Source organism: Monodon monoceros, unplaced genomic scaffold (assembly GCF_005190385.1).
Source record: "Monodon monoceros isolate NGI ecotype Baffin Bay Population unplaced genomic scaffold, NGI_Narwhal_1 Super_Scaffold_21, whole genome shotgun sequence".
Lineage (NCBI taxonomy): Eukaryota > Metazoa > Chordata > Mammalia > Artiodactyla > Monodontidae > Monodon > Monodon monoceros.
In genome coordinates, this window is record NW_021703778.1 from 31,595,721 (window position 1) to 31,616,043 (window position 20,323).

The window sequence follows — 20,323 nt, forward strand, 5'->3', positions numbered from 1 at the left end:
AAAATGATCCACATCAAAAAAAAAATCTCAAAAAAAAGAGTAACACAAAAGGGTTATTTCTACCATATACTAAAAATTATATTATAAAGCACCAATAATTAAAACAAAGTGGTACAGGTGCACGAAGAGACCAAACAATAGAGCAGAATGGAAGGTCCAGAAAATGATTCAACTACACATAGGCAATTAATTTGTGATACAAACACCACCTCCAATGGGAGGAGTAAAGATGACTATTTAATAAACTGTATTGAGAAACTGGGTGATCATCTAGAAAATAATTAGGTTGGATTCATATCTCACACATACACCAGAATAAATTGCATCTAGCTCAAATATTTCGTGAAAGAAAAAAAAGGGAGGGGGCACAGAGAGAAGATAAAACAACTAACAATCACCACATGAAAATTCTTTCATAAATGGAGAGTAGGAGAAGGCCTCTCTAATTAGGCTCCCAAATCAAGAAGCAATCAAAATAAAGATCAATACCTTTGATACTGAAAAAAAACCACAAACTTCTGCACAATGAAAACATGCCTTAACCAAAGTAAAAAATAACTTCTGGGCAAACATATTTGCAGCTCATGTGACAGGCAAAGGGCTAATCTTTCTAATTAGAAAGGATCTTCTAGAAGTCAAGAAGAAAAATTCTAACAACCCAGCAGAAAAATGGGCAAAGGCAGTGAACTTAGGGACATTTGTACTGAGAGGAAAATGGGCTTGTCCTCACTCATAATAAGAGACATTCAAAGAAACTACACAGAGATCTCATTTTTTACCATTAGATTGGAATGTTTGCTCACACACTGTATTGGTGGAATTGTAGGAAAACAAGACATTCCCTACACTATAGGTGGACACCTCCACAGAGGGAGAGCTATCAAGATTGCAAGTGCATATCCCCACGGGGCCACCAATTCCCCTTCTGGACATTTATACAGCAGGTAAGTGAGATACGGTATGTGTCCAAGAGCACTCATGGTGGCAGTGAGTGTAGCACCCCCAGGCAGGAGTGACCTCCATGGCCTCACTGGGGACTGGTCATGAAGGACCATGAAGGAGAACTGGGGAAGCAGGTAAGAATGAAGGAATATTCTGTGTCCCAGAGGAAGTGAAAAAGGAAGGTACAAAACAATAACGATGCCAACCCTTGTGAAAAGGAAAAAAAAAAAAGAATATTTACCTCATCATGAAAAGAAGGAAAAAAGAATAGTTATTCATAGTAGCTTTATATATGGAAATATACATAAGAAACAAATATCAGTGGTTGCCAATGGGTAGAACAAGCCATATGGGGGACAGGAGTTGGGAAGGAGACTTGTCACTTATACTTTAAAATAGTTTTAATTTTTTAATATGTGCATGTCCTTATGACCTATTCAAAGAATTAAATTAAAAAAAGAACAAACCATCCCTGCTTTAAAATAATTATATATTTATGCTGTGAATTAAAAATGCTTGGAAGGGGGCTTCCCTGGTGGCGCAGTGGTTGAGAGTCTGCCTGCCGATGCAGGGGACACGGGTTCGTGCCCCGGTCCGGGAAGATCCCACATGCCGTGGAGCGGCTGGGCCCGTGAGCCATGGCCGCTGAGCCTGCGCGTCTGGAGCCTGTGCTCCGCAAGGGGAGAGGCCACAACAGTGAGAGGCCCGCGTACCGCAAAAGAAAAAAAAAAATGCTTGGGAGGAAATCTGATGCTTACAAATATTTATACCTTTGGGTAGACATTATATCTAAAAGTAGCATTAGGTAAAGAAGGAAATGACAGAAAAATACCCACTGGATTTCAAAGACTTAGTACAAAAAAAAGCATATAGACTATCTCATTAGTGATTTTTTTCCTTTCAAAAACATGTTGAAATGATAATATTTTGTATATACTGGTTTAAATAAATATATTATTAAAATTAATTTCAACTGCTTCCTTTTTACTTTTTACAATGTACTTAAAAAACTTTTTGTAACTATTAAAAATTTTACTTTCTTAACTAGAAAATTTTAAATGACATATGTGGCTTGCATTTTATTTCTGTTGGACAGCACTGCTATAGATTCTATAGTTTCATCTTGCTCTTTAAAATTCTGGCATGTTTAAAAATTGCTTTTTAAAATATATGTTTCCTGGTTGTTTATGGGTTGAAGAGATAGAACATTTGGACCTGTAGACTTCATCACGGACTGGATTTGGGGATGCTCCTCTGCCCTTGTTTTCTCCTGCCACTTGGCAGCTGGATGCAGAGGCTGGATCAGACCCAGGCTGTTTTGTAAATTTTATTGAAGTAGGGTTGATTTACAATGTCATGTTTAATGTCTGCTGCACAGCAGAGTGACTCAGTTATATATATTCTTTTTCATATTCTTTTCCATTATGGTTTATCACAGGATATTGAATATAATTCCCTGTGCTATAGAGTAGGGCCTCGTTGTTTATCCATCCTATATATACTAGTTTGCATCTGCTAATCCCAAACTCCCAATCCTTCCCTCCCCAACCCCTCCTCCCCCTTGGCAACCACAAGTCTGTCCTCTATGTCTGTGAGTCTGTTTCTGCTTTGTAGATATGTTCAGTATGAAGGTTACTAAAAATAGAGTTGCCATATGATGTAGCAATCCCACTCCTGGGCATATATCCAGACAAAACTATAATTCAAAAAGATGCATGCATCCCAATGTTCATAGAAGCACTATTTACAATAGCCAAGACATGAAAACAACCTAAATGTCCATCGACAGATGACTAGATGAAGAAGACGTGGTACATATATACAATGGACTATTACTCAGCCATAAAAAAGAATGAAATAGTGCCATTTGCAGCAACCTGGATGGACCTAGAGATTATCATACTAAGTAAAGTAAGTCAGACAGAGAAAGACAAATACAATATGATATCACTTACACGTGGAATCTAAAATACGACACAAATGAACATATCTATGAAACAAAAACAGACCCAGGTTTGAGCCCTATGGCCAAGACTGTAGATGGCATGTTCTTTCATTAAAAAATATACCATTTCTCTTGGGCTTCCCTGGTGGCGCAGTGGTTGAGAGTCCACCTGCCGATGCAGGGGACGTGGGTTCGTGCCCCGGTCTGGGAAGATCCCACATGCCGCGGAGCGGCTGGGCCCATGAGCCAAGGCCGCTGAGCCTGTGCATCCGGAGCCTGTGCTCCGCAACGGGAGAGCCACAACAGTGAGAGGCCCGCGTACCACAAAAAAAAAAAAAAAAAAAAAGTATACCGTTTCTCTTTTGGTGATGTTAGCAGCAGTTGATGTCAATTCATCAACTCACTGGGGTTGAAAATTGGTACTGTTCTAATGCTATCATTTGGTTTCCATTTCTTGGCTGGAATAATTCTACAAAGAGATGTTTCCCTTATCTACTCAGTGGTTACCCAGTGGTTCAGGTCATATAGAAAATGCAGGATAAATGCTTGATTCTTTCCCCTTTATGTACCTGTTTTCAAGATAATGAATTGGTTTCCTATCAGCTACTGAAGGTAACTAATTTTTCTTTTTTTAACTATTTCGTATTGCCACCAGCAGTGTAGAAGGGTTATAGTTCTTCCACATGCTTGCCAACACTTGGTATGGTCAGTCTTTTAATTTTAGCTTTTCTAGTGGGTGTGTAGTGCTATCTCATTGTGGGTTATTTTTATTATAAAGTATTCAATTTAGTTAAACTAAAAAAATAAAAACCAGTTCACCCATTTCTCCCACTCCATCCTCACCCCTGCTTCTGTCAACAACCAATCTGTTCTCTGTGTCTATGAACTTGCTTTTTGGTTTTTTTAGTTTTCACATGTAAAAGACATCATAATGTATTTGTCTTTCTCTGTCTGACTTATTTCACTTAGCACAATGCCCTCGAGGTCCATCCACATCGCAAAAGGCAAGATTTCATTCATTTTATGGCTGAATAATATTCCATTTTATATATGTATATATATATAAAAGTATAAAATATACATTGTGTATATATAATAATATTCCATTGTGTGTATATATATCATTGCATACATATATATGTACATATATATATATATCACAATTTTTTATCCATTCATCCATCAATGCACACTTAAGTTGTTTCCATGTCTTGGCCATTGTAAATAATGCTGCAATGAACCTAGGGTGCAGATATCTTTTCAAGTTAGTGTTGTTTTCTTTGGATAAATACTCAGTTGTGGAATTGTTGGGTCATATGGTAGTTCTATTTTTAATTTTTTGAGGAACCTTCATACTGTTTTCCATAGTGGCTGAACACCCACCAACATTCCCACCAACAATGCACCAGCGTTTCCTTTTCTCCACATCCTTGCCAAAACTTCTTGCCTTTTTGGTGATGGCCATTCTGACAGGTGTGAGGTGATATCTCATTGTGGTTTTGATTTGTATTTCCCTGGTGATTTGTGATGTTGAGTATATTTTCATGTGCTTGTTGGCCAGCTGTATGTCTTCTTTGGAAAAATGTCTATTCAGATCTTCTGCCCATTATTTAATTGGATTGTTGGTTTGTTTGTTTTTTTGCTTTTAAATTGTATGAGTTCTTTATATATCTTGGATATTAGCCCCTTATCAGACATACAATTGCAACTATTTTCTCTCATTCAGTACGTTGCCTTTTCACTTTGTTGATGATTTCGTTGGCTGTGCAGAAGCTTTTTAGTCTGATGTAGTCCCACTTGTTTATTTTTGCTTTTGTTGCCTTTGCTTTTGGTGTCAGATTAAAAAAAATCATCACCATGTCAAGGGCTTATGTTTTCTTCAAGGAGTTTTATGGTTTTAGGTCTTATGTTCAAGTCTTTAATCCATTTTGTGTTAATTCGGGGGTATGGTATAAAATAGTGGTTCAGTTTCATTGCATGTGGCTGTCCAATTTTCCCAACATGATTTATTGAAGAGACTATCCTTTCCCTATTGTATATTCTTGGCTTCTTTGTCATAAATTTATTGACCATATATGCATGGGTTTATTTCTGGGCTCTCTATTCTGTTCCATTGATCTATGTTCCTGTTTCCATTGTTTTAATTACAATAGCTTTGTAATAAGGTTTGAAATCAGGAAGCATGAAGCCTCCAGCTTTGTTCTTCTTTCTCAAAACTGCTTTGGCTATTGGGAATCTTTTTGGATCCCCATAAAGTTTAGGATTGCTTGTTCTATTTCTGTGAAAAATGCTATTGGAATTTTAATAGGGATTGCATTAAATCTGTATATTGCTTTGGGTAGCATGGACTTTTTAACAATATTAATTCTTCTAATCATTGAGCATGGAATATCTTTCCATTTATTTGTGTCTTCAATTACTTTCATGAATATCTCATAGTTTTCAATATACAGGTTTTCACCTTCTTTGTTAAATTTATTCCTAGGTGTTTTATTCTTTTTGATACAACTGTATATGGGATGACTGTTTTCTTAATTTTTCTTCCTGATAGTTCTTTATTAGTGTATATGTTTACTTAAAAATATTGTTATGAACTCATGGATTTAAAGATATTTACTATTCATTGCTATTAGTAATAGTATTGAAAGTCAAACTGTCCTGTTCGTTTGACCAGTGGAAGCCTCTTCATGTTTGCTCCTGGGTCCCCCTGAACTGACCCTAGGGGTCCTTGATAGCTTCTTTAACATCTGGTGTGTCAAATCTTCTGGGCTCATCTTGTTCATATCCTGCTACAGACCTGGAATCAACCATTTCTCCAAGAAGTTCTGGCTTCAGTGAATGGGAAATGATATTTCAAAGCCACGATCTGGGCACTCGGAATGTTCATGCTTTTGGGTAGGTCTTTGTTTCTAGGCTTTTCATTGGCCAGAGCTGGAATGAATTCATATTGATGCTTCCAATTAAGTACTATAAGCTTTTCTGCTTATCCTCTTCCAGATTACATCTGTGTTTCCTTTTCTTCCTCACCAAGTCCTAGTTCTCAAGGACAGAGGGGGGTGACAGAATCCAAATATCTCACTGTTAATCAGTTGCTTTAACTTAATAGTTCCAGAATAATGATGCTAATACTACCACTATCAATTATGATTGCTGAAAAGTTACACTTTTTTTTGTACAGGTGCTCCCCATTCTCCTCTCATTTTTATTCTTTTATTTGATTTTACTCTTTTAAAAAGATGTAATTTTATTTATTTTTAGCTGTGTTGGGTCTTCGTTGCTGCGCACGGGCTTTCTCTAGTTGCAGCGAGCAGGGGCTGCTCTTCATTGAGATGTGTGGGCTTCTCCTTGCTGTGGCTTAATCTTGTTGCGGAGCACAGGCTCTAGGTGCGCAGGCTCAGTAGTTTTGGCTGGAGGGCTCTAGAGCGCAGGTTCAGTAGTTGTGGTGCACGGGCTTAGTTGCTCCATGGCATGTGGGATCTTCCCCGACCAGGGCTCGAACCCATGTCCGCTGCATTGGCAGGCGGATTCTTATCCACTGCGCCACCAGGGAAGTCCCTCCTCTCATATTTAAATGGTTCTATTATATCTATATTATCAGAACATATAGCTGTTATATACTATTTTCTCTCCCACTTAACTGTCACTTAGTTTTAACACTACAAGTAAATATGTATCTGATGCTATCAGCCCTGTTGCTGATGCCTCTCTGGTTATTTTGGTTGTTGGAGATTCTTTCTCTAACAGATTCTTCAGAAAGTGCTCATAGGAACAATATTTCCCTGAGTTCTTGCCTGTTGGCAACATGTCATGTGTACCCTTTATATTTGACCATCACTTTTGCTAGATATAAAATCTTTGCCTCAATTTTCTTTCTGGGAGTATTTTTATATGATACACACCATTTTTATTTTCTGACATAAATGGTTGCTATTGAAAGTCTGATGATAATTGAATTTTTTTCCCTTAGAAGTCACTTGATTTTTTTTTTTTTTGCCTAGAAGCTCAAAGAATTCTTTTTTTCATTAAAATCCAATAACTTTATTAAAGTGTGTCTTGATGTTGGTTATTCTGGGTTGATGTACTCAGGTTCCCAGAGTGTTTTTTTAAATATATAGTTTCATATCATTTGTCTTCAAAAGAAATTTTTGAATTCTAGTTTGAGACACTTGCTTCTATTTCTGGTTTTAGCTGTTATGGATACTTTCATATTTTTAGCAACATAGGCAATATCTTATGTTGCTATTTCTTTGTTAATTTAAGTACTATCTTAGTCATCTAAATATCTATTGACATCCTATTATTTTAGATGAGACTTTATCTTAATTTATCTCCTTCCCCCTCTGCTCCCATTTTTAACAACCACATCAGTACTTTCAGTTCCTATGAAGTTACCTTTGTAACTTTACACAATAAACTGGAATCTTCACCTCTTGTTTCAACAACTCTTGACAGTTCTGATTCCCCACTTTACAACATGGGGATATTATGCTGTTTGCCCCTCTCTCTTCCCCTTCCCACCAGCCAACTTTTCTTAGCTGTACCTTTACTTTCATAGTTTCATACTTGATAACCTTTGTATTATATTTAGGATTTATATTTAGGTCTTCAATACTCTGTCTATTGGATTATTCTAAAAAACTGAAGATCAATAAAAAGCATTTACATTTTTATTACCGTATAAAATACTGTCAATTGTACAGCCACATGGCGTGCTGTGATTGCAATTTTAATGTAGAATTCTGGTGCTACTAGAGAAACCTGATCATGGTATCAAAGGTCAAATGGTCTTTTTTACCTTCTATCACTCAAAAATCGTACCAAATTTTAAGTTAAATCATAACTGAGCCTTAACTTTTGTGTGCAGTTTTTTTTGTTTTCCCTGGTATTTGATTCTACTTCTATTTTCTCATTAATGATTATGAACTCTTTTTGTTTCCCTAACCCATACCCCTGATACTTTATAGCATCTTCGTCACTGCATCTATTTGTTGGAATCATTTCTATTCTTCTGTGTACTTTCTTCTTGCATATCACTGACTCTTTGCACTCATTTCATCCAACTGCTTTTTCATATGGGGATTTTTAAAAACTGGGGTTTGTTTCTTGCATTCCACATCACCTGTGTTCTTGCAATTTTGAACGCTTCTTTCAATGGAATGCCTGCTGAAGTACTTTTTCTGAAGGAGTAAGTAGAAAGTATATAACTTGAATCTTTGTCTATCTTAAATAGATATCCTATCCTCATGTTTAAAATAGCTGGACTGGGTAAAAAAAAAAAAAAAAATCCAGGTTCCAAATCCTCTCAGAACTATGAAGGCCTTGTTTCAGTGCCTTCTAGGTTTCAGTATTATTAATGGAAAGTCTGATGCCAACCTGATGTTCATCCCTTTGTAGGAAACCTGCTCTTTTTAAAAAAAAAATCTTCAGGATCTTCTCATTATTCTTGATATTCTAAAAACTATTTATTAATATCCAAACTTATGTATAATATCAGCTTAGTGCATTGCGTATAATTGGGTAATTAGGCATGACATTTATATATTTTTTTAAAGAAAGAAATGGAAATTTTTATTCAAGCCAAATTTGAGGATTATAACCCAGGAAAAGCATCTCAGAAAGCTTTGAGAACTGTTTCCAACATTTTTTTTTTCTTTGCGGTACGCGGGCCTCTCACTGTTGTGGCCTCTCCCGTTGCGGAGCACAGGCTCGAGACACACAGGCTCAGCGGCCATGGCTCACGGGCCCAGCTGCTCTGTGGCATGTGGGATCTTCGCGGACCGGGGCACGAACCCGTGTCCCGTGCATCGGCAGGCGGACTCTCAACCACTGCGCCACCAGGGAAGCCCCAGTTTCCAACATATTTTTAAGAAACGAAGTGCCTTCTGTATGTCAGAACCCTGATGCCCAGGATAACATATATGGTCTTTTCTTTATCCTCACAGCAATCCCATGAGCTCAGTATAATATTGCTATCACAGAGTAGGTTATCTGAAGATTAGAATATCTCCTTAAGATAACCTAGTCATTAACAGTAGTAAACAGCAGAGCTGGGATTTGGTCTCAGTACAATTTTCTATCCCCTAAATCCTTTTCAAACACTTTCATAGCTTCATATTCTCTCATAAACCCCATAGAATGAAAACATTGCCAATTAAAATGATATCAGACAGCAACCTAAGTGTCCATTGACAGATGAATGGATAAAGAAGATGTGGTGTATATACACAATGGAATATTATTCAGCCATAAAAAAGGAATGAAATAATGCCATTTACAGCAACATGGATGGACCTAGAGATTATGATACTAAGTGAAGTAAGTCAGAGAGAGACAAATATCATATGATATCGCTTATATGTGGAATCTAAAGAAAGGATACAAATGAACTTATTTACAAAACAGAAATAGACTCACAGACATAGAAAACAAACTTGTGGCCACCAAAGGGGAAGAGGGGGAGGGATAAATTAAGAGTTTGGGATTAACAGGCACAAACTACTATATATAAAATAGATAACCAACAAGGACCTCCTGTATAGCACAGGGAACTCTACTCAATATCTTGTGATAACCTATAATGGAAGAGAACGTAAAAAAAAGAATATGTATATTTATTTATATATATATATATATATCTGAATCACTTTGCTGTACACCTGAAACTAACACAACCTTGTAAATCAACTATATTTCAGTAAAAGTTTTTTAAAAGTAGAACAAAACGATATCAGACAATTTCAGAGTTATAAGGGCATCTATAGAAATAGAGCTCAGGTGCCTGCTTTAGTGGCGGGTGGCTGGTCCAGGGATGCATGGCTAGCTAGGGTGGACTCCAAGCCTGTAAGCCACTCATGCTGCAGGTCAGGCTCTGGCGTTAGACCACGTGGATTCAGGAGCCAGACCCATGCCTTGCAGCTCAGATCCTATCCCTTAGTCTTGAAGCTTCCGGTTCTCCTGTAAGACAAGGATTGCCATGGCGTCTCCTTCCTGGGGTTGTTCAGAGTCATGGATGTATAAACCACAGCAAGTGCTTAGCTCAGCCAGGCAGGGAGTCAGAGCTCACGGGTGGCACTTGTCACTATACCGTGCTTACCGACCACGTCACGCATACCTTCAGGCCAGGGTTCTTCCTCATCCGCAGCCTTCCCATCCACATGTCAGTCAGCAGCATCTGGCTGCAGGTGTGGGCGATGAAGTCCCGATGTTTGGCTGCGACAGCCAGTTTGAGGCAGGTCGAGTTGCTCCAGTTTTTCAGCTCGTAGGTCAGCAGTTTCATGGCGATCTGCTCGTCATGCTTGTAGGACTGGTCCAAGAGCTCCACAGCAAGCTGGCCAAAGTCTCTGCAGAGACAGAAATGGGAGCAGGGGGGTCACATGCTCTTCATTACAGAGCTGTGTCCGCGGGGATGTCGTGGAGCCACAGGACACAGAGTCTTTGACTCCCTGTCCTCTGGGAGCTCCAGGGGATGTCCCCAGAGGGGACGGCCAGGGGCCAGGGGCCGTGCTTAGCCACGTCAGGGGCTGACTGCTCTTGCTGTAGATGGAGCTTTAGGTGGATCCCAAGTCTGCCCCTCAGGCCCCAGGGACAGAGCAAAGACAAAGTCCCTTCCCTCAGGCATTCACGGAACAGGGATGCAGATGGAAAAGATGGCAAATGAGAGTTTGAAAACAGCGCTTGTGGGACTGGAAGTCAGAACAGTGGCCATCCTTGGTGCAGGGGAGAGGTGGACATTGAAAAGGCCTCCAGGAGGGCTGGTGGCACAGGTAGGGTCCTGTTTCTTGAGGGTGCTGGTCAAAGTTGTGTGCTGGGTTTGTGAACAGTCATCAAGCTGCATGTTTTGCACACGTGCCTTCTCCCGTATGAGTGTAATACTTCAGTGACAAATGGATTACAAGAGCACTCTCAGTGCTGTGAAGGAGACAAGGTCTAGTTGCCATGAGGACCCAGAGCAGGGAGGACCAATTGCTGGAGGTGGGGCAGGGGGAGTGATGGGAACCAAGTGGCGGATGGAGAAGGGGACACAGGTGATTTGTGAACATAAGATGTATTCCCTTTCCACATGACCCTGATGCGAGGATTTAATGATAGTCATGAACATTTCTTGTTCCTTCAACTTTTTGTGTGGCATCGATGTGATTAAGGTACAGTCCTATAGGGATCACCTTTCTTTGCTTTTGTTTCTCCATTTTATAGAAGATTTGATGCCAGTTCTGAGTGGAAGGATGAAAAAGGGAGGCATTACTTGTGGGGGATGGAGACGCAGACTCTGCAGTATCTTCTAGCCTCAGGCCCCACGGGCTGCAGGGTGTCACCACGAGGGTCCTCTAGGAAGCAGAGGGACAGGGCTTGCCAACAGATGGAGGCAGGGGAACGCCTCCCTATTTGTAAGAGTCTTGAACACCTGATGTTTAGAAGTCAGCTAGTGATTTTAGAAATCCAGTCCGAAAGATAAGCAGGGTGCTTCACAAAACAAAGACATTACATGTTGGCAGAGGGGCCTGTGTACAATTCAAGTTCACATGTCGGTAAAGTTGCACGGGGACTTCCGGTTTCTGGTTCCACACGTAAGGGACTTGGAAGTTGCCACTCTGTCCTAATAAAAAGTACAAAAGCTCAACAAACTCAAAATCCACGACTTTTCTAGATTCATCAGAGAATTGAGGTCACAGGGCAAATTGCTGTCCACCAAACTGGAAAGACAGAAGGCAGATACTGAGAATCACAACTTAATGGAGCACAAACCCGGGGAACCAGCGCCAGGTTGGAAAACCTGAACTGTAATTGATGAGTTTGTGGAGGCCCCGCGAGGACAAGTCTGCAAGTTAATAACTCCGGGTGGCCCAGGCTTAGAGAAGTGTCCACATTTTTGTGAGTTTTACCTCCAGGAGCCCCACCAAGTTCTCACAGAGAAGATGGGGGAAGAATCCTCTCATGCTGCCATCTGGGAGAGGGGAAAGGGTCCATTCTGAACTATGCCCAGAGCACTCTGTTCTTCATAGCAAGGCCTGCCCTCGGGGGAAACTGGCTAACCAGAGCTTAACCTATTGGTGTTTTATCAGAGCCTAACTGAACTAGAGGGAGGGAAATACCCAACTCCAGCTCCCTGTAGCCGTCCTAAGGGGGGGGAAATCCAGAGGTACTTGTGAAGGTCAAGTCCAAGGGCACAGGTTCACTAAGGTTGTTTCCTTATGAAAATTGGTCTCATTGTCTTTGCACTAAAATTATGTTTCCCAGAAACAGAATCATGGATATAGAGAACAGACTGGTGGTTGCCAAGGGGGAGGGAAGTTGGGGTAAGCTTTCATATATAGAATGGATAAACAAGGTCCTACTGCATAGCACAGGGAACTGTATTCAATATTCTGTGATAAACCATAATGGAAAAGAATATTTAAAAAATGTGTATATATATATATATGTATATATATGTATATATATAACTGAGTCACTTCGCTGTACAGCAGACATTACCACAACATTGTAAATCAACTATATTTCAACAAAAAACATATATTGATTAAAATTGGGTTTCCACAGTTTGCACCAGAAGGCAGTCAACAAAAACAATGAGAGTCCAGAAACACCTCAGAGAGACAGAAGGAAAAATGCTGACACAATGGACAAAGCACTTGATGAACAAGCTCTAAAGGTAATTGTACTTAAGTGAGAGATACATTTGCCACCCTTCCCAGCAAAGGGACAGTGCTCAGGACCATAGTGTCTCCTGGTCCTTAAATTCCCTCTGGACACTCACTTCGAGTTGTTGTCCAGATCCTGGGAGATGTCGTCCACCAGCTCGCTCTCGGAGGACTCGTGGGCCATAGACTTGTAGAGCTTGCAGGCCACCAGGGCCTTCGCCATGCTCTCCTCCCCCCGCTGCCAGAGGAAGACTGCCATTTTTTGGCGCTTCATCAGCACAGCCCACACCATCAGCTCGTGGAAGGGGTACTGGAATCGACTCACGGCGGGGTCGTCCACATCGATGTCCAACTCCTCCTCCTTTTTCTTCTTCTTCTTTTTCTTCCCTTTGGCTGGAGGCTCATCATCCTGAGGGGAGAGAAGCACCTTTGCCATGGTTCTGCCATAAACGTGCAACAAAGGGTTTCAGGACAACTGGAAAAAGGGAAACCTCTCCATCCAAGGGAATAAAGAGAATTCTAAGTACATCTGCGGTTTCCAACCAGTGTACTAATTCTTTTGAAAAGATGCACATGTTTATTATGAGAAGTAAACCATCGAAGACCAAATGAGCTGAAAAGGCATACTACTGTTTGAAGAGTTTATACGCCTGGGTTGGCAGGGGTTTCTTTTCCCCAGAAGCCTCTAAAAATTGAAGCGATACCGCAAAACTAAAACAAAGAAAACACTTCAATCCAAATCACCCCATGGGAGAGATAAAGCCTGTAGCTTATTTCCTCAGGGGAGTCTTCAAGCACCAACATTCGTTTGCCAGATACCGCTGAACCGGAGATTAATAGGAAAAATGTAAAAGGGGATGGAGAAAAATGTCTTGTTTCCCTACTAATGGTTTAAGGAAGCAAGCGTTCCATTTTTTAAAATTATAATTAATTAATTAATTTGTTTTTGGCTGTGTTGGGTCTTTGTTGCTGCACACTTTCTCTAGTTGCTGTGAGCAGGGGCTACTCTTTGTTGCGGTGAGCAGGCTTTTCATTGTAGTGGCTTCTCTTCCTGTGGAGCAGGGGCTCTAGGCCCACAAGCTTCAGTAGTTGTGGTGCCCGGGCTTAGTTGTTCCACGGCATGTGGGATCTTCCCGGCCCAGGGCTCGAACCCGTGTCCCCTGCATTGGCAGGCAGATTCTTCTTTTTTTAAAAAATATATAAAGTAATAGCTTTATTTTGAACTTTATGGAGGGTCATGGAAATATATGGGGCTCAGACTATTCCAGGCTAGGGCTTCAGTATCCAGTAGAATAACAGAAATGGGTATTTGCTCTTTTGCAAACAGCTTTCTTGTCAATGATCCACTTTTATTCTTATACTGACTCTGAGAGGTTGTGAATGTCTTCCATTCCATCAGATGAGGAAGTTGTGACCCAAAGTCTAAATAATTTGCCCACATACACACAGCTGGAATGGCTGGGCAGGGTGGGGGTGAGGGGGGGTGACTGGCTCTCCAATTCCTATCACATGTTGTTCATGACTAACCCAAGTTTTATAACCTTATAATGAGTTGTCCGACATTTTAATTGAAACTATTGTATCTTGCCTTAGATTGAAATGTTTTTGTTCAGGGACTTTCCTGGTGGCACATTAGTTAAGAATCTGCCTGCCAATGCAGGGGACACGGGTTCAAACCCTGGGCCAGGAAGATCCCACATGCCACAGAGCAACTAAGCCCGTGTGCCACAACTACTGAAGCCCATGCACCTAGAGCCCATGCTCCACAGCAAGAGAAGCCACCGCAATGAGAAGCCCGCACACCGCAACGAAGAGTAGGCCCTGCTCGCCTCAACTAGAGAAAGCCCGTGCCCAGCAACGAACACCCAATACAGCCAAAAATAAATAAATAAATTAATTAATTTAAAAAGTGTTTTTGTTCAAATTTTCTAATTTGTCCCAGTAAAACTACAGTTTCGGTCATTTAGGAAGGTTGGTCTACATAGGTTAAAAATTGACATTATGGAAATTAAAAAATAAACATAGCTTTATTTTCAAGAATATATCCAGTCAAATAAAAATCCACTAAGGACTAATGAAATGCTGTAAAACAGAAACCCTTTTAAGCCTATCTTTCAATAACACATTGTATTATTAAAATACTAGTTGTATGCAAATTATGTTAAAGTAATTTTAAGATTGCTAGAGAAAGAATATAACCAACAAGGGATTAATTTCCCTAAAATGCAAGAATAGCCACAAAGCAACAAGAAAAAGAAACAACCCGATAAAATAACAAAAGATATGAACTGGAAGTTAAAAAGAAATTGACCCATCCACAATCACAGTAAGAACCTCTAAACACCCCTCACTTAGAAATCAACTTGAAAAAATTAGTACAGATAGAAGCAAATTGAATAATAACATTACCAAGTTTGATCTGACAAAGACGTATATGTATTGTACCCAACAAACCGGGAGTACACATTTGTTTCTAACACACATGAATCATTAACAAAATTCCACCTGGCATTATTCCCTAATTCTTTTGAGATTTTCTATATCAACAAATTCCAGATATCAGAAATCATGTAGTATACACTCAAAGAATAAAATTAAAAATCAACAAGAGTAGGATAACAACAATAACAAAATTCTGTATCTGGAAAATTTTAAATACACTTATAAATAACTTGTGGATTAATGAGGAAAGTATAAACTGTTTAGAAATGAATTGCAATGAAAGTTCTACTTACCCAAACCTGTGGGATACCATGAAAACAATGCTCAGAGAAAAAATTTATACTCTTTATGCATTTATTGGCATACAGGAAAGATTGAAAATAGGCAGGGACTTCTCTGGCAGTCCAGTGGTTAAGACTTCACGCTCCCACTTCAGGGGGCACAGGTTCCATCCCTGGTTGGGAAACTAAGATCCCACATTCCACATGGCATGGCCAAAAAAAAAAAAAAAATGACGTGAACACTATAAATATGGTATAGTTTGGAGTCCCTTGGGAAGGGCCTCTTTCTCATACACTTCCAAATAATCATCCCCCATCTATCCCAGTGCCTTGACAATCTGTCAATATAGATTGATTCCTTTAAACTAATTAATTAAAATAAAAATTTTTTAAAAAAGAAAATGGGCAAACTTCACTTTCAAATTGAGTCAATAAAAATAATACAGTAACTCCATATAAAGTATATGGAAGGAATGAATACAAATAAAAGATATTAATAAAATAGAAAACAGAAAAAAGAAAGTTGCTTAATAAAGCAAAAATACCAATCAAATCTGAAGGCAAGTATGGTTAAGAATAAAAGGGAGAAGATATAAATATAAAAAAATTGGAACAAGAAATGGCACACAACTAAAGATATTGAAGAATTTAGAATACTATGTAAAGGATTATACCAAAGTACTTGCAAGTCTAGAAGTAAATTGTTTGCTAGGTAAATATAATTGACCAAAGCTGACTCTAGAAAATAGAAAAGCTCCATGAACTCATGTTATGAAAATTATTATAAAGGCAGTGAAAAATATGCCCCTAAAACACAGGACTGGGACCAGGCTATTTTACAGGAGAGTTCCACCAAACCTTCACCCAACAGATAAAGCCAACATGATGCAACCAACCTAAGAGAGCATGGACTTACGGAAAGCTGCATATCATAACCCTTCTAGTTATGCTGAAGGTCGGTGTCAACTGTGAACACAGAATCAAAACCTACCCTGTATCCATACAGAAATTGGGATGCTATTTGACTCATGAATTTGAGAAGAGTCTTTACAATAGACAGTCTTAATATTCTGTGTTATATTTCTTTCACTCATTTATATATTTTCATGTCTAGTGCTTTTTTAAAATTAATTAATTAATTTTTCTGGCTGCGTTGGGTCTTCATTGAGGTGCACAGGCTTCTCATTGCGGTGGCCTCTCTTGTTGCAGAGCACGGGCTCTAGGTGCGCGGGCTTCAGTAGTTGTGGCTTGTGGGCTCTAGAGCACAGGCTCAGTAGTTGCGGCTTAGTTGCTCCACTGCATGTGGGATCTTCCTGGACCAGGGCTCAAACCCATGTCCCCTGCATTGGCAGGAGGATTCTTAACCACTGCACCACCACCGAAGTCCCAGTGCTTTGTTCTTGAGTTCCCTTGTTAAGGTTATTTCTGGATACTTTTGTCCTATTATGAGGAAACTTTGTCAATGTGTCTGGGTTTTCTAGAAACCAAATTTTTTTGCCGATGATAATTTTCCCCCTTTTTAAAGTATCCTTCCTTTATTTATTTTTTCACGTGGTAAAATTCCCAGAACACTTTTAAAAACCAGTGGGGTTAATGATGCCAACAATAATGGATGTGCTTGACTTGTTCTTGATTTTGATAAAAATGAATTGGGTGGCTTTTACCTTTTAAAACATGTCTGTGATCTTTTTTTACATAATTTGACTAAATCATCCAAGTAAATTTTGGTGTGTGGTGTAGTGGATTTATTCATGGAAAACAAACTTGTGCAATTTTATGTTAAATACAAAACGAAGAGGGCTCCATATACTTGACCACAATATCATAAAGCCATTGGAAACAAGTCCTACTTACTTCCATTCCCAGAAGTTTGAGAGCTTTAGGCTGCATAATGAAAGGGGAGAAAAAAATGAATGGAATCAGATAACTGATGTTATGATACTGGGGTTGTACATTAGTAATATCTTTAGTAGCAATAATAATAGATTAAAAAGTACTTGGTATCATTAACAATTAAGGACAAACCCAAGGAAAGGAAATGCTTTAATATGGAACCTCTGCTTCTGTCAGCCCAGGTCAGGTGAGGAGAGAGATGTGCAGACATGGGACCCACATCCCAGGTAGAACCAGAGAAGTTCACCCATAGAGGAGACACAGAGCTATGGAGCTCTGAGTGCGGGCGAGGCGAGGGCTTCATGGAAGATCTCACACGTGAATTGGGCTTGCGGCACACGTGGGGTTTTGATGGGGGAAGATGCCGCAGACACAGTAGTAGAGTTTGATTCTGGCAGTGGTACATGGTTGCCCACAACAGGGTGGGGACGGCTGGGGAGAGTCTCAGATGCTGTGATCATGAGCTTGACAGTGCTTCGTCAGGCGCTGGGGATCCTCGGGAATTTTTGAGCAGGGAGTGCACTGTTGGGTCCCTCGTTTTGGAGAACTGGGGCGGGTCCAGCGGTAGGATGGATGGGAGAGGGCAGAGACAAGGGAGCCTGGGAAGAAGGCTATTGCGAACAAAGGATGGGGCAGGGGCAAGTGCTGGGCTGTGCGGCCCCACAAGCTGAGGGAGGAAGGTGCGTGGTGAAGCCTGGGCGTCTGGAGGCATGCTGAGACCTCCCACCGAGAGCCACTGCAGGAGGACGGGCAGGTTTGCTGGGGGATGGGGTGATGAGCTCGGCTTTGAAGCGGCTGAGTTATTAGAAAGGCTAGCAAGGAACCACATGTGATTCTGGGAACCACAGAACACCACGTGTTCGCTGAGTCCTACCCTCTTGGGTCCAAACAGGTTGTTGTAAAGGGTCCGGAAGCCCTTCCTTGTGTAGTTGCAGCGGTAGGCGCCCCCCATGAGGTACTCCAGCACGAGCCCAATGTCTATGAGGCTGATGTGGTAATCGGGTGGAAGGTTGCCCTGTAAGAAAAGAAGCTGTGTCTCAGGCCCTGCGAGAAGGGACCCACAGCGTGGACTTCGGCAACACCTCGGCATGATGGTCATTCCTGCCTACGACGTGAAAGTTAGTGGTACCAACGGGGCATTAAACAATCTTCAGTCTGTTTCCATAGGATTGTGGGAGATAAGGGGGTAAACCATGTTCCAGAAAATGGGTTAGACTTCCCAATGAGAAGAATTAGAAGTACATGAGGCTGGAGGGGAGAGGCCTGGGCTTGTCTGTGAGCTCGGACAGAATGGCCTGTAATGTGCATTTAAACATAAGGGAAAGAAAAGAATATATATATAAAGAATGTATATATGTATAATTGAATCACTTTGCTGTACAGCAGGAATTAACCCAACATTATAAACTACGCTTCCATAAAAAAGAATATTAAAAATGTATATAAATGTATAACTGAATCATGCTGTACAGCAGAAATTAACACAACATTGTAAATCAACTATGCTTTGATAAAAAAATATTGATTAAGGAAAAAATACATAAAGGAAAGATGGTGTAGCTGGTGCAAAAAGCAGGTTCATTTTGTTGAGAAGGTGCTTTGACAGCTGCTTGCAGGGGAGAATCCAGTTTCGGGGGGCTGGCGTCCAGATTTTCTGCAGAAGGAGGGAATGAGCAGCGTGGCAGGCAGGAGGACTCTGTGGAAGACAGTGGGCGGAGAGAATATCCCTGGGGCCGGGAACTTTCTAGGGAAATCTTCACATGGTGCCCTGTGACTTTCTGGGGGACTCCTCAGATTTCAGTAAGAACACAAACACTGCAAACTATCTGATGTGCCCGGGAGTCGGTGAAGGGGCAGAGTCCTGCAGCAGAACGGAAGAGGCTGTGTTGAGATAAAGGTAGCGTGTGGGTGGAGGGGAGGAGGGCAGAGGGGCATCCATGCATCTGTAAGTCAGTCATTGACGCCAGAGGGCAGTTGGCTTATCCAGGAGGCAGAGCTGACTGGTCCATTATAAGGATGTTTTGCTATGTGCTGTTTCCTGCTTGGTTAATTTCCTATGGCTGAAATGATGGTAGAAACCTGGGGTCCGTCCCATGGAGGCTACACCTTCCAAATGTCCTCCCTGTACATGAGGACTGAATCCTTCACTCAGCCATTGCAAGTCTGTTCAGCCCCTACCATGATCCTTGACCAAGTCGGGGATTCCATATGAGGGGATAAGGAGATACAGCCCTGCCTTGGGGAGCTTGCTGTTTTGGGGGAAAAGGGCCAAGCCACCCGCAGTCCCGATGCAGCAGCATGTTCAGGCCCCCACTCTGCTAGGGTGGCCAGGTGGGAGGGTGAGAAGGGGCTTCCTGTGGAGGTAGGAGTGGGCAGAACAGGGGCTGTAGGGGCCAACGGGGGAGAGCACTGCAGATGTGAGACGGGCTCGGCCCTGGGACAGAACACGTGTGGTGGGTATGTGTTAGGCCCAGTGGGTGCAAGTTTCTTAGCAGGAGCTTGAATTTCATGAGACATGGAGGCTTTTAAGTGGGGGCGGCCTGTGTCTGGGGAGGGTGGGAGGAGGATGATGGAAGCCACTTAGGAGAGACGTGGTTGGGTCTACACTTGAGTGGCTGTGGCTTTTGAATGTTAGTGCTTCTGAATCTAAGAAATCTGTGTAAGTGGGAAACAAGGGCACTCACTGGTCTCTCTTGGTTTCCAGATCCACTGATTCTGCTCTGATCCAATGAGTGTGCATAGTAAAAGCCAAATTCTCACATTAGCAGAATTAGATATTTGTATGAGGTCTGACCAGCCTATCTGGGACTCTGGCTGAAGGCCCTCTTCTCTCCTTTGCATTACTTCCTTCTGCTCAGAACATGAGTACACGTCCTGCACTCTGCATTCTGGCCAAATGAATTGCGCTGCGTTAACCTGGTCTGACCCTCCAGCCTGTGGTGACAGGACCCAAGAAACACCAGGACAGAACAGGGAGTGGACGGGATCCTACAAGAAGGCAGACTCTAAGGCGTTAGCAGCGCTGGGGATGGGGGAAAGCATCTATCACTTACTAAAGAGGAAACAGAAAGAACCAAGGACTGCTGCACAGGACATACAGAATGACATGAGGCCCATCCTGCTGGGACTTCTGGAAAGAGGCACCGTGAAGGGGTGGGGGGCAGATCTGAAACACGCGGAGC

The 20,323-nt window shown here is 41.3% G+C and overlaps 1 protein-coding gene across 1 annotated transcript in view; it reads right to left on the reverse strand.

Annotated features, from left to right (window-relative positions):
- Positions 1-20,323, reverse strand: part of TRPM1 (transient receptor potential cation channel subfamily M member 1) — an 81,654-nt gene that overhangs the window by 29,144 nt on the left and 32,187 nt on the right. Inside the window, exons 14-17 of the mRNA XM_029237934.1 lie at positions 18,016-18,156; positions 17,103-17,132; positions 12,642-12,934; positions 9,999-10,227 (exon numbers count right to left, since the gene is read on the reverse strand). Of these exons, the coding sequence (XP_029093767.1) occupies positions 9,999-10,227; positions 12,642-12,934; positions 17,103-17,132; positions 18,016-18,156 (693 nt within the window). The remainder of the gene's footprint in view (positions 1-9,998; positions 10,228-12,641; positions 12,935-17,102; positions 17,133-18,015; positions 18,157-20,323) is intronic.